This window comes from Vulpes lagopus, chromosome 3 (genome assembly GCF_018345385.1).
Source record: "Vulpes lagopus strain Blue_001 chromosome 3, ASM1834538v1, whole genome shotgun sequence".
Lineage (NCBI taxonomy): Eukaryota > Metazoa > Chordata > Mammalia > Carnivora > Canidae > Vulpes > Vulpes lagopus.
The window spans coordinates 97,831,748-97,850,798 of record NC_054826.1 but is presented as its reverse complement, the minus strand read 5'-3'; the positions used below and the strand labels follow the sequence as shown (position 1 = coordinate 97,850,798).

Sequence of the window (19,051 nt, the reverse complement as noted above, 5' to 3'; positions counted from 1 at the left end):
GGCCTAGCAGAGTGCCAAGAATCATCTTATGACATTGCAATAATTTGTAAATTTTTTTCCAATTTACTTTCCACCAGTGTACTATTTCTACTCAGCAATTAGAAGGAAAATGCCTTTTTTTTTAATCAGTTTAAATTTCTTATAACCCTTCTACCCAGTGTTCTTTTGGCTTACCGCATGTAAGCTATTCTTATTCCTATAACAATTATAACAAGCATTGTAGCTCTGGGAGGGTCTACAGAGGTCATAAAGTGGCAGCTTCCCTTTTTACAGATGAAAAAAATATGCAAAAGGCAAGTAAGTGATTTGCCCAAAGCCTCAGTGTTAATACATGGTAGAGCCAAGATGACCTGAAACTCAATCTTCCAACTATGTCATCTCCCATTATAAAGATACCCAAAGGCAGCATAAAATAGATCTTATATATAAGATATATACATGTCCTTTTAAAGGATCTTAAATTTTTAAGACCCTCAAATGACCAAACTATGGTGAACATTCAGTTACTCAGGGTATAGAATTCCTCCCTTTAGATCCCAAGATGAATTCAAAAGGTATTGGGAGCTTAACTTAGTGTGTCTACAGCATGGATTTTCAAATTATCTTTTGGTATTTTTTTGTTCCTTGTCTCACTTCTGTAAATGTGAATAATTCAGATGTGCAGTTCTGTGACTACTTTTCCTTTATATAAAGGAGCACATTTTCTCACTGTTCCCATCTTAAATCATCACCATGAACCCCTAAGTCTATTTACTGTATGAGAAAAAAATAAAAAATAAAAGTGTGTATCTACATACTATGCTTGAATATTCATAAACTATCTCTGGAAGAATATATAAGAAACTGACAGAAGTGTCTCAAAATAGAACTGGGTGGCTGGGTAGAAGACAGCTTTTTACTGTACCCCCCTTGTATATCTCTAGCATTTTATAACATGACAATGTTACCACTTCAAAAGTTATTTTCTAGGGATCCCTGTGTGGCTCAGCGGTTTGGGGTGGGGCCTGCCTTCGGCTCACGGTGTGATCCTGGAGTCCGGGGATTGAGTCCCTCAGGCTCTCAGCATACAGCCTGCTTCTCCCTCTGCCTGTGTCTTTGCCTGTGTGTGTGTGTGTGTGTGTGTGTGTGTGTGTGTGTGTGTGTCTTTCATGAATAAATAACATCTTTTAAAAAAAATTATTTTCTAAATTCCAAATTCTTTTTTTTAAAGATGTTATTTATTTATTCATGAGAGAGAGAGAGAGAGAGAGAGGCAGAGACACAGGCAGAGGGAGAAGCAGGCTCCATGCAGGGAGCCTGAAGTGGGACTCAATCCCCGGTCTCCAGGATCACACCCTGAGCTGAAGGTGGTGCTAAACCACTGAGCCACCCAGGCTGCCCTAAATTCCAAATTCTTTAAATAGTGTTTTGAAAAAATAAAGTGTTTGATCCACTTAAAAATGCAAAATTTTCTAGTAGTTAGGTTCAAATCATTACCTAAACCTATACTGACCTCTCTAGGCCAAAATGTGTTACTGGCGCCCCAACCAACTGGATAAATTGTGGATCATTGTTAATAAAATGTAAATCTATAAGCAGTAATATATAATTCCCCCTTAATCTAGAGTGTGTTTGTAAAGAACATCACTTTTAAAGAAAATGTCTAAACTGATCAATATAAAGGGGAAAGCCAGGAAGTCACTTTCTGACAACTCAAGTCTCTGCTCCTCTGTTTCAGACGAATTTTCTTCTTCCACAGTAATATTAAAATGTAGTCCAGAGAGAGAGAAAAAAATTTTAAACCAGTTAACACACAAAATACCACCAACTTTCATCTGACCAGCTACTAAATTCCCAGGGGCTCTAGAGCCAGGAATAACATTTGAGGGGTTGTTTTGTTTTGTATGTTTTTACCTCAGATGAGAAAGGCAAAAAAAAATCAAAAAATGCTTTAAGTTAGAAAGTAAAAGAAAATTCCATAAATCAGATCCTACCCACCCAACATAAGAAAGAGTGTAAAAGGGAAAAAGAACTTGGAAATAAGGAATAAAGAGAACCAAGAGAAGGTGAATGAAGTGTTCCAAAAAAGAATACTTTTTTTTTTTTTTTTTTCATTTAGAACACTAAAGATTGAGATGCCTGGGTGGCTCAGCAGTTAAGTGTCTGCCTTCCACCCAGGGAGTGATCCTGGAGTCCCAGGATTGAGCCCCACATCCGGCTCCCTGCATGGAGCCTGCCTCTCTCTCTGTGTGTGTCTCTCATGAACAAATAAAGACCTTAAAAAAAAAAAAAAAAAAGAACACTAAAGATCACCACAGTGATTTTAAGGTGAAATCATCTCCCTCAGCAGTTCTTAGAGTGTGATCCAAAGACCTCTGGGGGTCCCCTCCCCTTTCCAATTACTTATCGATGTTAGGCTGGATTTTCTCATATACTTTAACCAAAACAAAAGATCGAAACAGATTGAAATCAGAAACATAAAAATCCAGCTGTCTTCTATTAAGCCAGACATGAAAAGACTTGCAAAGATGTAAAACACCACCATTCTTCACACTAAATTTTCTTTCATTTAGGAAAATGTATTTTTTATATAAATTTTATTTATATCTATATAATTATTAAGTATAATTAATTCACTTAAATGTGTTACGTTACTATCAAAAGATATAAAAGTTATATAGCTATAAACCAATCTTTGGAATCCTTCATAACTTTTAAAGAGTATAGTAAGGAGGATTCTGAGACCAATAAGCTTGAGAACTGACCTAGCTAAATAACAATTCAGTCATGTCAATATTTTTCAAAAACCAGTAACCCTCCTCCCTCCCATTTAGAACGTGTTCACAAATTTCTAACTATCTAATTGTTCCCTCTTTATACTATTCCTGGAATCCTTGGTCTAAGAGAATATAAGTAAACCCTTTAGAATTTTTCTCAGACACACAGTCTGCGCAGGCTCCATGAGCCTGGAAAACTATATTTAAAATCTTTCATCTTGGAGTCTGATTTCCTTTTGGCATCAATGTCTAATGGCATGTGGATCCCTGCTTATTTTCATGCCCCCATTAATAACCATAGTGGGTTTTTTTTTCTTCTTCCTCAGCAAGCATGATTTCACAAGATAAAAGGTAAAAACAAGATCCCAGCTCCCTTTACTGCCCATTATCTAACAACATTTACTGTGGTAACTACGAACTAAACCTTGTACCAAATCTCTTCAATATATTTTCGGTGAACTGAAGCTTGTCGGTTCAGAGGGCAAGGAAGCACAAAGATATGGCCACTTAGCACCAAAATACAAGTTTTCTTTTGTGGGGGCTGATTTCATTCTGACTCTTATCTGCCAGCTGCAACACTGCCACTGGTGCTCGTTACCAAACTAACTCGCCTTTGTGTATTGGTTTCACTTAAGCACATTCCCACGAACCCCTAGATCCCTGCACCATTTCCTTTCACAAGGTGCCATGGTCTGGAACAGTAAAAACCCTAATTCCGCCTTTCAAACCAGAGGGAAGAACTTCTGGAGATCCGCATTTTCCCCGCTCTCTTCCCTCACCAACTCTCCCTTAAGGACGGTAGTTAAGATCGGAGGTACCAGAGTCCAAGTCCTTGATTCCCCTCAGTGGATAAAACAGGGGGTTGCTGCAAGCCTCTCTTCCACCTCAGGAACCGCCACCATGAGAGAACTTCCCGTTAGAGGCCCGACCGCACCCCCACCCCGGGGGGAGGCACCGGTATTCTCATCCTGCTCAGCCCGTCATTGGCCGCCAGGATACTGGGTCACTTTTGTTTGTTTGCTGAGGGTAGGTCTGCGGTGGAGATTCTTAGGAGGGGTAAGAGTTGGTTGTCCAGAAGAGAAAACTTCTCCTCAGGCGACGGGTACCAGGACTGGCAGCGCCTAGCACTTTCATCTGCAACCGGAGAAAAGCCAGCTACCTTCTGGAGCAAGGAGGACCTAAAGGCAAAGAGCAGAATGAGCCACTCCAGCAATTCCGCAAACCCCTCCAACCTCGACCCAGTTTTCGCCCCCACAAAGAAAAGGCGTGAGGACACGCACTAGCTGCGCTGCCACCCCAGTGGCGTGCATCCAAAACTGGGGCGCATGCGCAGCTGAAACTGCTTCTGCGTTTGCGCAACTGTTCTATCCGCCATCTTCCAGCCGAATGCCCTGTAAAACTACAAATCCCATAATCCTCAGTGTCCTCACTTTTTTTTTTTTAGGCGGCGGGAGCAGCGCCTGATCGTTCATGAAGCACATCTGTCTGTTACTAACTTTTCTCTCTACCCCAGACTTTTTCCTTCCTCTTTTCGTTTCCTGGTTCCTATTCTTCCTTTAGTCTCGTTCACGCCCTATCTTGATGTTTTAGTTGAGACTATCTGCAACCCCACTGTCGCCCCTCCCGCCTTCTTCTCTGCCACAGGACCCACTCCCTAAGCTATGTTGGCAGGGAGAACGCGCCACCTTAGCACCCTGTGGAAAGGGCGCCGAGCAGCTTCTTCCCCATTGGCCGAGGCAGGGGGCCCAAAGCAGGCCGAACCCTCTTCCCCGCCCACACTCGTTTTTATATAAGGCTGCGCGAAGAGAGCGTGTGCTTGGGAAGGCCTGCGTGCGAGGTGGCGGTGATGGTGGCGAATGTGCTGCTATTGGTGGCTGCGGTGGGCGTCGGGACGCAGTCGGCGGGCTAGGGGCTCGCGCGCAGGCGTCGGGTGGTGGGAAGAGGTGTTGGTGCCAGGGCTGTGGGTGTGGAGGCGGAGAGGAGGGCGTGGTGTCCCCAGGTGATCGCCACTGGGGTAAAGCGGAGGAGCGAGAGAACGACTCGGCCATTTCGGGGGAAGAGGAAGTTGGAGAACATCGGCTGTTTTAGTGCCTTTTTTTTTTTTTTCAGTTCAGCAGAGACTATTTCCCAGGGGGGTGAGTTACAATGACTTATTGTATTTTACTGAGAACAGTTCGTAGGCAAACCGTCTGTACGCTCCTCTCCTTCCCTTCCTCTACTTTTAGGTTCACCCCTCCGTTCCTTCGGAAGCCTTTCTAAGTAGGTGGGCAAAGGGGGCGACCGAAATATGAATAATTCATGAGGTCCGCCCCACTCGTTGACCACGCCCCCTCCAAACCGCGCTGACGCACGTTGCGTGTACCAAATCTAAGGAAGCGACGTAACAGTCTCCGCCCCTAGGGTGGAGGGCGGGGCGTCATCTCCAGCACGTGCTGTATCTACCCGCGCAAGCCCAAAAGGGTGTGCGCAGGCGCTGCCCGCTAGGGGGAGGAAGGAGGCGGGGTAGGGAGGTTGCTGGGTTTAGAGCCGGGCGGAGACCGCTGAGACTCATTCCTCAGGAACAAGGGTCGGGTGTCAAGGAGACCTTTTCACACCAGCTCCCCGTCCCCCGCCTACGGTGGGTGGGATCGCGCGGCAGAGACAAAGGATATCAGTAGGGACGGACATAGCTGCGAAGGGAAGTAGGGTGTCAGTTTGGGGTGGTGGGCTTTTGTGGGGGCTGAGGTGGGCTATATTTAAACTCCCGGAGCCGTTAAGTTGGTTCGTACTCATGCGCGCGCAACCAGGGTGGTGGTGGAGTGCGCATGCGTGATTCAGGGCCGAGAGGAACGCGCTTTAGCAGTGCGCGCTCGCGGCGAAGCGGTAGTGGTGGTGGAGAAAGGCGTTGGCGCACGCGCGGTTGATTCCTGGAGTTGTTCGGTTCTCGCGGGCATCTTGTTTTGGTCTCGCGGGCGAGTGGGGCGCGCTTCGGGGGAGGCGCTTGGGCGCGAGACTAGGCGAGAAGAGCAGAGCTGCGCGCGCACTCAGGGAAGGGGGGAAGGGAGCGGGCTCTAGGGAGGGGGGTTAAGCCCCCTAGTTCTCCCCCCCCCCCCCCCCGTTGCCCTCGACTGGGACGGAATAAGGGGAGGAAATGATCGAGATGGCGGCGGAGAAGGAGCCGTTTCTGGTGCCGGCCCCGCCGCCGCCGCCGCCGCTCAAAGATGAGTCGGGCGGAGGGGGCGGCCCCACGCTGCAACCTCACCGAGAGGCCGCCTCCGGGGAGCTCTGCGGCGGGACGCAGCGTGGGCCGGGCCCGCGCACACACTCGACTGGGGCCCCGGCTTCTGGGGTCGGCAAGGAGAGCCCCGGGGCTACATCCACTCGGGGAGGCCAGTCGCAGCAGCAACGAGGGGGCGGCCCCCAGGCGCAGTCTCATGGGGAGGCCCGCTTGTCGGATCCCCACGGGCGAGCCGCTCCCCCTGACGTTGGGGAGGAGCGAAGGGGAGGAGGCGGAACAGAACTGGGTCCCCCTGCCCCTCCTCGACCCCGCAATGGCTATCAACCCCACCGGCCCCCTGGGGGAGGTGGGGGAAAGAGGAGAAATAGTTGTAACGTGGGAGGGGGTGGTGGAGGCTTCAAACATCCGGCCTTCAAGAGGCGCAGGCGGGTTAATTCGGACTGTGATTCTGTGTTACCCTCCAACTTTCTCCTGGGGGGCAATATCTTTGATCCACTGAACCTGAATAGCCTCCTGGATGAGGAAGTGAGCCGCGCACTCAATGCAGAGACCCCTAAGTCATCTCCACTTCCGGCCAAGGGGCGAGATCCAGTGGAGATCCTCATCCCCAAAGATATTACTGACCCGCTCAGTCTCAATACTTGCACTGATGAGGCCCAGGTAGTTCTTGCATCGCCACTCAAGACTGGTCGGAAGCGGCATAGACACCGGGGACAGCACCACCAGCAGCAGCAGGCAACCGGAGGGAATGATAGCCACTCTGTGCTCCCCACAGCCCCCCTCACTCCCTCACTCCATGGGGAGGGCACCCCACAGCAGCAGCGGCACAGGGGCCAGAACCGGGATGCCCCTCAGCCCTATGAACTCAACACAGCCATCAACTGCAGGGATGAGGTCGTGTCTCCCCTTCCATCTGCCCTCCAGGGTCCCTCAGGCTCCCTTTCAGCCCCTCCAGCTGCCTCAGTTACCTCTGCAACCCCGTCTTCCTCCTCACGACATCGCAAACGTCGCAGGACTTCCAGCAAGTCAGAGGCAGGGGCTAGGGGTGGAGTCCAGGGTCCCAAGGAGAAGGGCAGAGGGAGTGGGGGAGGCCGCCACCACCACCACCTCCATCACCTCCACCTCCACCCACTACCTGCAGCAGGCTTCAAAAAGCAACAGCTCAAGTTCCAGTATGGGAATTATTGCAAGTACTATGGTTACCGCAATCCCTCCTGTGAGGATGGGCGCCTTCGAGTGTTGAAGCCTGAGTGGTTTCGGGGTCGGGACGTCCTAGATCTGGGCTGCAATGTGGGCCATCTGACCCTGAGCATTGCCTGTAAGTGGGGCCCATCCCGCATGGTGGGTCTGGATATCGATTCCCGGCTCATTCATTCGGCCCGCCAAAACATCCGACACTACCTGTCTGAGGAGCTGCGTCTGCCATCCCAGACTTCTGAGGGGGACCCAGGGGCAGAGAGTGAGGAAGGGACCATAACCGTCCGAAAGAGAAGCTGCTTCCCAGCCTCACTGACAGCCAGCCGGGGTCCCATCGCTGCACCCCAAGTGCCCTTGGATGGAGCAGACACATCAGTCTTCCCCAACAATGTTGTCTTCGTCACGGTAAGAGGGTCTGAAGGCTCTTGGTATAGGGGGCCAGGTGTGAAGATGAGATTAAGTGGGAATAAGACAGGAAAGTTATGACCCAGCGGGATTTCTGCATGCACTCTTTGCCAGGAGAACCAGATCTTCAGGGATCTGAATCTGACTGACAGTGTCTCCCCCCGCCCCATAACCTGGAAACATGGGGGCTCTACCTAGGCTCCTTTGTCATGACTACTGGCCCCAAGATAGGGTTTGACTCCTTTTGCCCTGCTCCTGTCCTGGACTGTAATCCAGACCAGTCCACCTTCCCTTGCAGGCTGCTCCTGCTGCTCACTAGATTTGGTTCAGCTGGAAAGTTTTCCCAACGCACTGAATGCAGGTGCATGAAGGGATAGGTGTCAGACATGGAATGTTTTGGGGTGGGAAGAGGAATAGGGTGGTGGCTAATACTTTTATAGGGACTTAGATCCAGAGTTGGTTGAAGAGTTGGTGGTCAGGACCCCAAGTAGTTTGGCCATAGGTCATCTCATGGTGACCTGAGATCATGAGATGGGGAGAGTCGGAGTCCTCTGTAAGCGGGAAGGGTAGTCTTCAGAGTGTCTGTTCCCTGACTGTACATAGCTCTCCATAAAATACTCCAGTTAAGCCAACTGGTGGTGGCAGGTTGGGTTAAGCTTGCAAAAATGACTTTGCAGATGTTGATGAATTTATCATCTAGAAAAGGCTTCCTAAGGGCTGGGGCTTTTCACTTCTCTTGGAGAAAGGAAATAGGCCTGGAACTTTGCCAACCTTGACTCCAGGGAAGGAACCACAGGTTGGTTCCCTTTCAAACCTGGGTTAGGACCCTTTGCAAAACATTGGGTCACTCAGCTTAATGTTTGCAGGGTGGGAATAAGTACTAGATGGACTCAGGAGAACCCTCATTTTTTTCCTCTGATGTTTCACCCCAGTTTGGAGATCTCTTTTGGGTAACTTGGTCAATGTAAAATGATCCACACTCCCTTTTTATGTTTGGCTTATCACCACCAGAAAGCAGGGGCAGGAGGATGTAAAGCAAAAAAATGAGGCTGGGAGTTAGTCTGACAAATGTCAGAGAAGGTTGTGGCCAAGGGCTAAGGCTGTAGGACTTTCTGTTTTGGAGGCTGCCGAGCAGGTTGTGTGGAGGCAGTGGTTCTTTTATTGCCTCTGTTGACCTTGCCCCCAATTCTTGCCCTCAGGGTAACTATGTGCTGGATCGAGATGAGCTGGTGGACGCCCAAACACCTGAGTATGATGTGGTGCTCTGCCTCAGCCTCACCAAGTGGGTGCATCTGAACTGGGGAGATGAGGGGCTAAAGCGCATGTTTCGCCGAATCTACCGGCATCTACATCCTGGGGGCATCCTGGTCCTAGAGCCCCAACCTTGGTCATCCTACAGCAAGAGAAAGACTCTGACGGTGAGTTGGGAATTGGGTAGATATTGGGATATCCTTCCTTTAGTTGGGGCAAGAAAGGCCTCAAGAAAGGAGAAATACTTTCTGAACAAGGTGGACAGGTTCCCTGGGTGGGCATCACTGTACACCAGGGAAGAAGCCAACAGGCTGACGTGGTCCCCTGCCCTTCTGCCTAGGAAACAATCTATAAGAACTACTATCGAATCCAGCTGAGGCCAGAGCACTTCAGTTCCTACCTGACATCCCCAGAGGTGGGCTTCTCCAGCTATGAGCTTGTGGCTACACCCCACAACACCTCCAGAGGTAAGGTTGGCTGACCTGGGGGGCGGGGAGGGGATGGTAAGGCAGATGCTGTGGAGTCTTGGAGTTCTGCCATCCCTTCCTGATTGCACATTCTCTCCTCAGGTTTCCAGCGTTCTGTGTACCTGTTCCACAAGGCCCGTTCCCCCAGCCACTGAGTGGCCCCTGAACAGAAAAGTGTGAAGAAGTTGCCCACTGCTCTTAAGGACCTGGGGGAAAAGGAAAGTATCTCAAAGTCTTTCCTTTTGGCTCCAAAAATTGTTTCCTTTCATGGATCTGCAAAGAAAGCTTTTCCTACGTTGCTGCCCCAGTCTCCTCCCTACACCTCTGGCATCTAAGCAGCAAGCCCAGCTGTGCTGGAGTTACCGACATCTTCCTCTCTCCCCCAGCTCACTGGGCTGGATGGCATGGACTGTTTGCTGACCTCTGTTCTCCTAGGGTATGGGAGGTGGGCGGTATCAAGTTCTCTGGCCTCTTCCTCCTGCTCTCCAAAGGAGATTCCCATTTCTCCTCAGCCCTTGTCCCTGGCTGTGTTGCAATGGACCACAGATAGATGGACTGAGGGTTAGGTGAAGGGGAAGTTTGGCAGGGAGGCATGCAGGTACTGTGAAAATCCTTCCCTCTGCTCAGCTCCATTGGGAGAGGGGGTTGGGTTTGGAATGTAAGAACAGCACAATAAATTTGATGTTTCAGGCAGTGGCCCCCACACTTGTGTCTGGCACTTTCTACCTAGTGGGAAAGGGTTGGTGCCTCCCAAAACACCTGGGTTTCCTCTGCCCAAACTGGAGTCTCAAGAATTAAGGACAGATTTTCCAGTGGTTGGGAAGATTGAGTGTTGAATGCTAGTCACATCTATACACAATAAGTCAGAACTAATCAGGAAGGAGAGGTATAATGTGAATTTTATGTGAAATTTAAGAGTTCATCTCCCCTCCCCCAAAAATGCATTGACAAGAATGTTTTGTGGGAGCACGCGACAAAGGCTAACTTTGGAAGAATTAACAGTGGAGCTAGAAAAAGGCACTACTGAACAGACCTTCCCACCTGCTCCAGGGACACCCCCTCCCCCCCCCTTTTTTGTGATGTGCAATTAGAGGACTAGGTAATTAACATGAAACTCTACAGCATGTCCAGTGTTCTTGGAACTTTGATATTCACTTAGCAAATACTGAGCATTCCTGGATCTGGTGTAAACATGGGCAAGGCTCTTCCAAGTAAAGACAAGGATGTAATTTCAATAACTGGGTGCAAATAGCTACTGCCTCTCAGGCTCCTGGAGCCAGGTAATTAAGAAAGAAGTACTCCTTGAAGCCTAACAGACTGAGACTCATCCACGTGTTAGTGAGGAGAAAGAAGTAGTGCAAGGGCGCTTGAGTGACTCAGTGGGTTGAGCATCAGGCTCTGGATGGAGTCGCACTTCGGCTCTGGGCTGAGTGTGGAGCCTGCTAGCGATTCCCTCTCCTGCCCCCCTCCCCGCTGCACAACCCTGCTCTCCACTCTCAAAAAAAAAAAAAAAAAAAAAAAAAAAAAAAACGCAAGGGAACAAACGTGGTGTCTATGACAGGTCAGGGGAAGATGTGGAACAGTGTTCTCAACTTGCCATCACTACCAAGTTCCAAAAAGGCCAAAAACTTGACTTCCAGACAGCTTCCACCTGAGGCTTGAACCCATTTTAAGACTCCGAAGAAGAGTCTCATTTGTTAGCAAAACCACTTTATTCTGAAAAATAGTTTTAACACAAAAATATTAATTAGCAATCCTGGGGGCCTCCACGTCTAGGCTTCCCATCGCCTCAGTGTCCGGTGCATGAGGAAAGTATCCTCTGAAGGGCGGGGCCGGAGTTGAAGACGGAGAGGAGGCAGACCGTCCAGGGTCAGGTGTGGAGACTCATAAAATAATGTTTCTGGGTCACAAAGGATGGTCATGTCGGGCCCTGACCCAGGTGGCTCCTGTTGGGAATCGGAACCCAAAGCAAGGTTAGTTACACTTGGGAAGGTGAAGGGGCACGAAACGGAAACTGAAGCCCAGGTCCCTCACCTTTGGGGGCGGGGCTCGGGCCTGTGGTGGCAGGAGCGCCAGTTTCTCCCTCAGCGCAGCGTTCAGCACCTGTTCCTCGGGCACCTGCAGGCTCACCAGGTCTCGGAAGAGCCGCTTGGAGCGCGGCACGTTCAGCCCTGAGACCGCAAGGGGAGCGGAGGTGAGTGGCGCTTCTCATCCCCACTCCCGCGCCCCGCCGGCCGTCTCTCTCTCACCCTCGGCCACGCTCTCCTCCAAACCGCAGCGAGTCTGGAACGACTTTCTCAGCTGTTCTTCCACGGCCTTCGCGGCATCGAACTGGCCCCCGGCTGCAGCAGCCCGCGCGGCCTGCAACTCGAGGCTCAAGGCCAGGCTGCTCTGCTGAGCGGGCGCCCCCAGGTCCTGCGGCGCTGCGGGCTTCTCGCTTGGCGCGGCGGCGGCCGACGGCGGCTCGGACCGCACCGGGGAGAGCGGCTCCAAACGAAAGCGGACCTGGGAGCAGAGAGCGAGGCAGTGACGAGGTGGCCGCGGGCTCGTCGGCAGGCTGGGGGCCAGGCCTTCCCCCAGCTCACCTGCCGCCCCTTGCGGGCCCCGCCCCGCCGGTCCGCCCGCCCCTTCCGTCGACCCGGACTGCAGGTCTGCCGCTCGGGGGTCTCGGACCGCGGGCTCAGGCTCAGGCTCAGGTCCAAACCAGGCTCGGGCACTGGGGCTCTGGGCTCCGGGGCGCGGGGTTCTGGGGGTGGCCCGGGGACCGCCACGGCCTCCTCCCCTTCGACCAACTCCAGCTCTGCCAACCCACAGCCCGTCATCTTGGTGCGGAGGCCAGAGGTCACGGGACACAAACTCGCCAACCCCTCCCCCGCCCCTCCCGGGCACCGCTACCGGAAACCGCTCGCCCTTGTCCAACGGGGCGGGCGGTCCAGCCCCTGCTCCATCCCATTGGCGCTACTAAGCGTCATTTCCGTTGCTCCGCTCCCCGTCTCCCGCGGGCTTCCGCCCGCAAAACCTCGCCCCCGCCCCTAAGCCGTAGTTTCGGAATCGCTACCCGTGGAAGCTCTACGGGTCCTCACGAAGGCCATTTCTCGTTTGGAAACGCGGACGTGGTGTCTTTGTCCTGCGGTTTTTACCTGACTTCTCCTGGAGTCCAGGGTGGGTGTGTCATTGCCTTCCGTCGGGGCGCCAAATGGGACAGCTTTAACTGGAGGAGGGTCAGGTGCCCTCATCTTGGCCCTCCCTGGTCAGTGCCTCCACAGCAGCTCCTCGCATTCCTCCCACCCGGGACCGAAGCTCCCCAGGAGGAGTGAGGGCGGGGCTCGCCGCCCCCAGCCCCGGGATCCTTCCCGGGACCCCGGGCGTTCGAGGTTGCCCGGGCGATAACGGCCTCATTCAGCCTGGGGTCTTCTGCGACTTTTTCCCCCTTGGGGGCCTCCTAACATATTCATCTATAAAAATAGGTATCTGTATATTGAGTACAGTTTTTACAAAGAAAGTCTCTTGGGGCACCTGGGTGGCTCGCTGGTTGAGTGCCTGCCTTTGGCCCAGGTCGTGATCCCGGGATCCTGGGATCCAGTCCCGGGAGGGGCTCCCCACAGGGAGCCTGCTTCTCCCTCTCCCTATGTCTCTATCTATGTGTGTCTCTTATGAATAAATAAATAAAATCTTTAAAAATAAAAATAAAGTCTCGATGGATTTATCCTGGACTCCTGCCAGACAGGAGACCGGATTTCCCATCCTTTCCCTGTGTTCCTCGGGGCAGGTGCTCTCAGTTCTGTGAGCCTGTTTCTTGTGCAAAATGTGCTAAGTCAGGTGAATGAGTCTTGAGGCTCTCCCCAAAAGGGGTTAATAGTCAACAGGCACATTTGTGTACCATTTTGCAGTTTGAGAGTTTTCACATGCTTTATCTTACCAGAAACTGCTGTGGAAGATGGGGTGGAATGCTGCCTGCATTTTACACACACACACACACACACACACACACACACACACACACAAATTTCTGAGAATCTTTGGTGTGAAACACTGCAAGCTTTCTTGCTGAAGAAAGGAATAAGAAAGTATACAAATTCCCTCTACTATTCATTTGTGAAAGTAGGGAGATACAAATGCAAATACTTGTGTTTTATTAAAAGTGGAAGTATGATTCAAAAACTTTTAATGGCTACTGACATTGAGAAGGAGATAATAGAATAAAAGGAAGAGAGGCTAGATTTTGAATATAGTGTGTGTATTTGACTTTGGAAACCTATGTTTTCCGTGATTATATGACAGAAATTAATTTTTAAAAACCAGTCCCTAAAAGTTGAAAGTAAAATGAAACAAATGAACCTAAATGTGTATCTAGTTGGTGACCTAACTACACAGAAGGGACCTCTTGTAAAAGACTTGAAAAAATAGTAATTTAACTGTACATCCCAAAGGTCTACCCTATGAACAAAATTAACTGCCATTAAAAATGAACAAACTGCCTTAAAATCTTACAGTGTATTCAGTAGTCATGTTGGAAACAGGTGAAAATGTGTAGGATAAACATTATGTTATCAGAACCAGAATTTTGGCATAGCTGAAAAGATTATATATATATATATATATGTATATATATATATATATAATATATAAATGCTGTTATGCAAATTCCCTGTTGTCTTGAATTTAGGAAGTAGCTTATGAATTCCTGGTTTGTTTTAGTTTCAATTGAAATTATATCCTAATTTGGTCCACTAAAAAAAGCCCTCAGAAACAATGATGGACCCCATAAGCACCTGTGGTCCCCAGAATATGGTAGCTAATTCCGTATCCTTGGGCACTTCAAACCCCTCTACACATGTTTATACTACCTTTATTCATAATAGCCAAAAACTGGAAACAACTCAAACATCCTACACGAGGTAAAGAGTTAAACTATGGCATACAGAATACTACTCAGCAATCAAAAGGAACAAACTATTGATATATAGCAACTTGGATGAATTGGCTAGGTTATGCTGCGCACAGCAAAATAATAATAATAAAGGCAATCCCAAAATATCACATGCGTAATGGTTCCATTTCTCTAGCATTTCAGAAATTACAAAAGTTTAGAAATGGAAAACAGATTTAGTAGTTGCCAAGTGTTAGGGATGAAGTGGAGGAGGTGGAGGGATGGCGATGGTCATGGTCATAAAAGGGCAGTTCCAAAGATACTTTGGTGTTGGAACAGTTGGTTTTCTTTACTGTGGTGGTAGCTGCAGGAACCTACATGGGTGATAAAAGTGTATAGAATTAATACACACAAATGAGTGAGTACAAAACTAGGAAAGCCAAATAAAATTGGTGGATTATGCGAATGTCAGTATCCTTGAGATGGTTTTGCAAAATGTTACTGTTTTAGTCTGTTCTGGCTGCTATAACAGAATACCATAGACTGGGTGGCTACAAACAACAGAAATATATTTCTCATGATCCTAAAGGTTGGAAATTCCAAGATAGAGGTGCTGGCAGATTCAGAGTCTAGGAAGGAACCGTTTCCTGGTTTGTGGATGATTGTCTTCTCACTGTGTCCTCACATGGTAGAAGGGCAAGGAGTTACCCATAATAATTTTTTTTAATATTTTATTTATTTATTCATGAGAGACACAGAAAGGCAGAGACACAGGCAGAGGGAAAAGCAGGCTCCCTGTGGGGAACCTGATGCAAGACTTGATCCCAGGACCCCAGGATCAATCCCTGAGCCAGAGGCAGACGCTCAACCACTGAGCCGCCCAAGCATCCCCTCTTATTTTTATAAGAGTACTAGTCACTTGATCACCTCCCAAAGACCCAACCTCCAAAGACCCACACACTGGGGATTAGGTTTCAACATAAGACGTAGGGGGCGAACACAAATATTCAGTCTCCAGCAGTTACAAGGCAGGGGAATGACTAGGGAGAGTGTACAAGAGATCCTTCTGTCTTATTTCTTACAACTGCATGTGAATCTACAGGGATCTCAATAAAAATGTAATTAAAAGCGGTGTTGGTTTTGGGAAAAGGAGCAGTGTGTGAAGGCCGTTGTATAGAGGAAACAGGACTAGCCAAATGTGGATAATTGTTGAAGATGGGTGATGGGTACATGGAGGGTTGTTATAAGGGAATAATATTCCCTTATTTTTGTATACATTTGAGCATTTCTATGATAAAAAGTTGTGTTTGTTTGTTTGTTTGTTTAAAGGAGGCTGAGGTAGCTTTGGCACACAGGAAGTGTTGCAGCTGAAGCTTGAAACTACCCCGCAGGCTTTGGGTGAGCTGGTGGATATAAAGGCCCCACAGGATCCCTAGCCATGAATTCAGTAAGCTCAGATGCTCAATTTCAGCCTTAAAATATAGCCACTACCTCTTCCTAGGCCCAGACACAGAGATAAGAGCAAGCCATCCTATTTGCCAGCTTATGGGTGGCTTCCAGGAAGTGGAAAATTCACCACCAAATGACTTTAAAGAAACAATACAAATATGAGGATGCGTGGGTGGAGGTGAGGGAATGAGGGATCTCAGTCTTGCCACCACTCTTCCTAAGAATTTTTTGGCTAGACCAGCTAAGAGGCTTAGAATTGCTTCTCCTCTTTAAAAAATTAACAACAACAAAACTCCCCTTTAAGAAAGTACTGACAAGGGAGTGCCTGGGTAGCTCAGTCAGTGAAGCCTCTGTCTTTGGCTCTGGTCATGATCTCAGGGTCCCGGGATAGAGCCCCACATTGGGCTCCCTACTCAGTGGGGAGTCTGCTTCTCCTTCTGCCCCTCCCCCTACTCTTACTTGCGTGCTCGCTCTCTCTTAAATAAATAAAATTTTTAAAGGAAAGTACTGATAAGTGACGAAGACTCCTTCTCTATCCTTAACTTTAGAGTCTCCCCATGGTGGCATGTTCTAGAGCTGTACCCTCTTCCGCAAAGAAGGATTTCATTTACATGCCACACCAAACCAAGCCCTGTCTGGGGATAGCAGAGGTGGGAAGGGGGAACCCAGCAGGAAGGAGTTAGGAGAGAAATTTAAAATATGGTCCAATAGTTGCCCCCGCTCTGAGCAAAAGAGGGGGAAAACAGAAAAGCTTTCCTGACCCCACTACCTGAGATTGCCAAGTGAGGGGGCCCTGCCCAAGCCCTCATCAACTAACCCCTCCTTCCACCACCACCCTAGGCTGGAGAGGTCCCATCTCTGCACTGTCACCCATCCAGGGAAGGGTGGGGAAAGGAAGGAAGAGGAAATACTGAAGGAAGAGGGAACGAGACACAGAGCAGACCCTCAGGAAAAGGTTCCACTTTTGGCTCTTAGGTTCTGGCTTGATGGGTTAGACTCCGCCAGGTAGTGGTGTTCCCTTTAGTCTTCTGGGAGGGGTGATCCCAGACCTGGATCCTAGTTTGGGGAAGGTGAGTCTGAGTTCTGGAAGGGGTCATTCAAAGTCATCCTGAGCTTCTCCTGGGGATTGGAAACAGGATAGGGTCAGAGGTCCTTTAAGGGACCATGCTGGTGAGTGGCAGTGAGATGTCTTCAATGCAGTTACCCACAGAGTGGTTGAGACTATTGCGGAGGCTAGCTGAGGAGCCCCATCAGGGAAGAGGGGGCAGAGGAAGAGCAAAGGCTCCATAGGAAACTACCCTCCAATATAGCCAAGCCAAGTCAAAGAAATGAGGCAACAACCTTCTACCACCAACCTCTGCAAACCCCATCTGTAAGGTAACTCACTTCCCATCTCCCACTCCTAAACTGGCTGCTGCCTACAGGTGGGGACCAACCCAGAGACACTTCCACTTCTGGGGTTATGGAGAATTGAGTGGAGCTGGGCTCACCATGGGGGAGCATATTGTGAGTGAGGGGCCTGGGCTGGCTGGGAAAGGGAATGTCCTTAATGTCAACACAGGAAACAAAAAGGTGGAGGCCAGTTGCTTAGGGCCTAAATGAGCCTGAGGAAAGGCTGGCCAAAAACCGCTAGAGTTCTAAGAAAGGGGATGGAGGCCATGAGCAGGGCAGGTGGGGTCAGAGCCATGAAAGCTGCAGCCATAATCCTGGAAGATGGGGCCACATGTGTGGGGTTGGGGGGTATGCAAAAGAAAGTGTAGTAAGCTGCTGGCCTTACCTTGGGACACAGACCCTGACAGATCTCTGCTTAGCAGGGCATCAGCACCTTCAGAGCCATGGGATGGGAGCAGGCTGCTACTCATTGAGACTGGACACTCAGGAGATGTTGGAGGGTCTCAAAGGTGAAGGGTTGCATGGAAACCTCTAGATCAGACAAGAGAGGTGCTGGTGTGAGGTCCTTCTAGATCCCAAGGATGGTTGGTGGAAGAGAAGGATCAGAGTCCCTGGAGTCAATCTACTCTCTGCAGTAGCTCCAAGACCATCTGCCAAATGCCAATCAAACAGGAAAAGACAGGGTGGGGTCAAAGGTGCTGTAGGCAGAGAGGAGAGATGCAGGTCATGGGACCAGAGACAAGGTATTGGGGGCTTGGGACAGTATGAAGGGACCACGTGGTGCCTAGTAGTAACCTCAGCCTGAACAGCTGCACAGAAACTTGAGGAGGGACCGGGGGCGGGGGGGGGGGGGGGCGGGAGCAGAGCAGGAGGAGGAGGCTGAGGAGACCTGAAGTCTGGGGTCCTACCTGGTGGCTGAAGCTCCAACAGGGTTCCAGGGTGTCAGAGAAGGAAACCTGGCCCAGAGCCCACTGGTGTCCATTACTGCTGAGGCTGTGAGAATCTCGGGTGGAGCAGCAGGACTCTTCTCCCCCAAAACTACTGGGACAAAGGGCTCCCAGCCTCCACAGATGTCCATTCTCTCTTGTCCAAAGGCTTCCCCTTCATCTCAGCCTGTGTTTCTGTCCCCACACTGTCCCCACCCACCCCCCATGCTACCCCCTCGAGTCATCCAGGCACAGGCTGAGCTGTGTCTTAGAACCCCGGGGCTCAAAGCAGAGGACTCCTTAGACATTATGAGACCCCTGGTCCCCAGTTGGTAGGTACACAGTGCCAAAGCCCAGGCACCTGCCTCTGTCTGGTGTTCCACCTCCCTCTCCCCACGCCTGCCACTTATGCTGATTCTCAGACAAGAAGGGAGTGAGGGGGATCATGTTCCCCAGAACCTAGGACAGCATCTGCCACAGAGAAAATAAATGTCAAAGAAGAGAAAAAAGTACTCTTTTCACGTTGTAAACACTATCCCTGATTCTGACAATTTGGGATTTGTGTAATGTGGTGGTTTTATTTTGTTTTTTTAATGGCCAAAATTTCTTTGACACTCCTTCCATTGAGAGGTAGGGTTCTGTGTCCCCTCCTTTTGAAATCAAAGCAGGCTTGTGACTCCGTTGCAGCCTCACTAAAGCAACTGTGCTTCTGGCAAGCCTCTAGCCAGGAGCTGGAGGGGTAGAGGGCAGGTGGCAAGGGCCAGCCTGGGGGTAGCTGCCCTAAAGGTCCCCCAGGGAACTGGGTCGCCTTCTTTTTTTATGCAAATGAAGGAACTCTCAAGATAGTGACCTTGCCAGTTCATCCCCAGGCCCTGCTGCTGCTGCCAGGAAGCTCAATGCCTCAGTTTGGGCCTGATTGCAATAACTAACCTTGGCCTGGGTCTCTAAAGTGTTTCTCTCCCTATGGACTTTTTTTTTTTTTAGTAAAGATTTTATTTATTCATGAGAGACACAGAGAGAGAAGCAGAGACACAGGCAGAGGGAGAAGCAGGCTCCCTGCAAGGAGTCCAATGTGGGACTCAATCCTGAATTCCGGGATCACGCCCTGAGCTGAAGGCAGA

General features: G+C 49.8%; 3 protein-coding genes across 12 annotated transcripts in view; 1 reads left to right on the top strand and 2 right to left on the bottom strand.

Annotated features, from left to right (window-relative positions):
- Positions 1-4,561, bottom strand: part of ZCWPW1 (zinc finger CW-type and PWWP domain containing 1) — a 30,969-nt gene extending 26,408 nt beyond the window's left edge. For 5 of the 10 annotated variants that reach the window (XM_041748302.1, XM_041748300.1, XM_041748298.1 and 2 more), the window contains exon 1: positions 3,575-4,030. The gene's annotated coding sequence lies outside the window, so the exon portion shown is untranslated. The other 5 variants (XM_041748295.1, XM_041748294.1, XM_041748293.1 and 2 more) reach the window with 5 other exon arrangements.
- Positions 4,562-4,611: 50 nt separating this feature from the next.
- MEPCE (methylphosphate capping enzyme) lies at positions 4,612-9,996 on the top strand. The gene is made up of 4 exons (XM_041748292.1): positions 4,612-7,575; positions 8,775-8,993; positions 9,167-9,293; positions 9,396-9,996. Exons 1-4 carry the CDS (start codon positions 5,887-5,889, stop codon positions 9,446-9,448), a joined length of 2,088 nt encoding a protein of 695 aa, XP_041604226.1. The 5' UTR covers positions 4,612-5,886; the 3' UTR covers positions 9,449-9,996.
- Positions 9,997-10,986: 990 nt separating this feature from the next.
- PPP1R35 (protein phosphatase 1 regulatory subunit 35) lies at positions 10,987-12,231 on the bottom strand. Its single transcript, XM_041748305.1, has 4 exons — positions 11,879-12,231; positions 11,543-11,798; positions 11,328-11,464; positions 10,987-11,239 (listed from the first exon to the last, which is right to left on the bottom strand). Exons 1-4 carry the CDS (start codon positions 12,113-12,115, stop codon positions 11,066-11,068), a joined length of 804 nt encoding a protein of 267 aa, XP_041604239.1. The 5' UTR covers positions 12,116-12,231; the 3' UTR covers positions 10,987-11,065.
- Between the last annotated feature and the right edge of the window lie 6,820 nt (positions 12,232-19,051).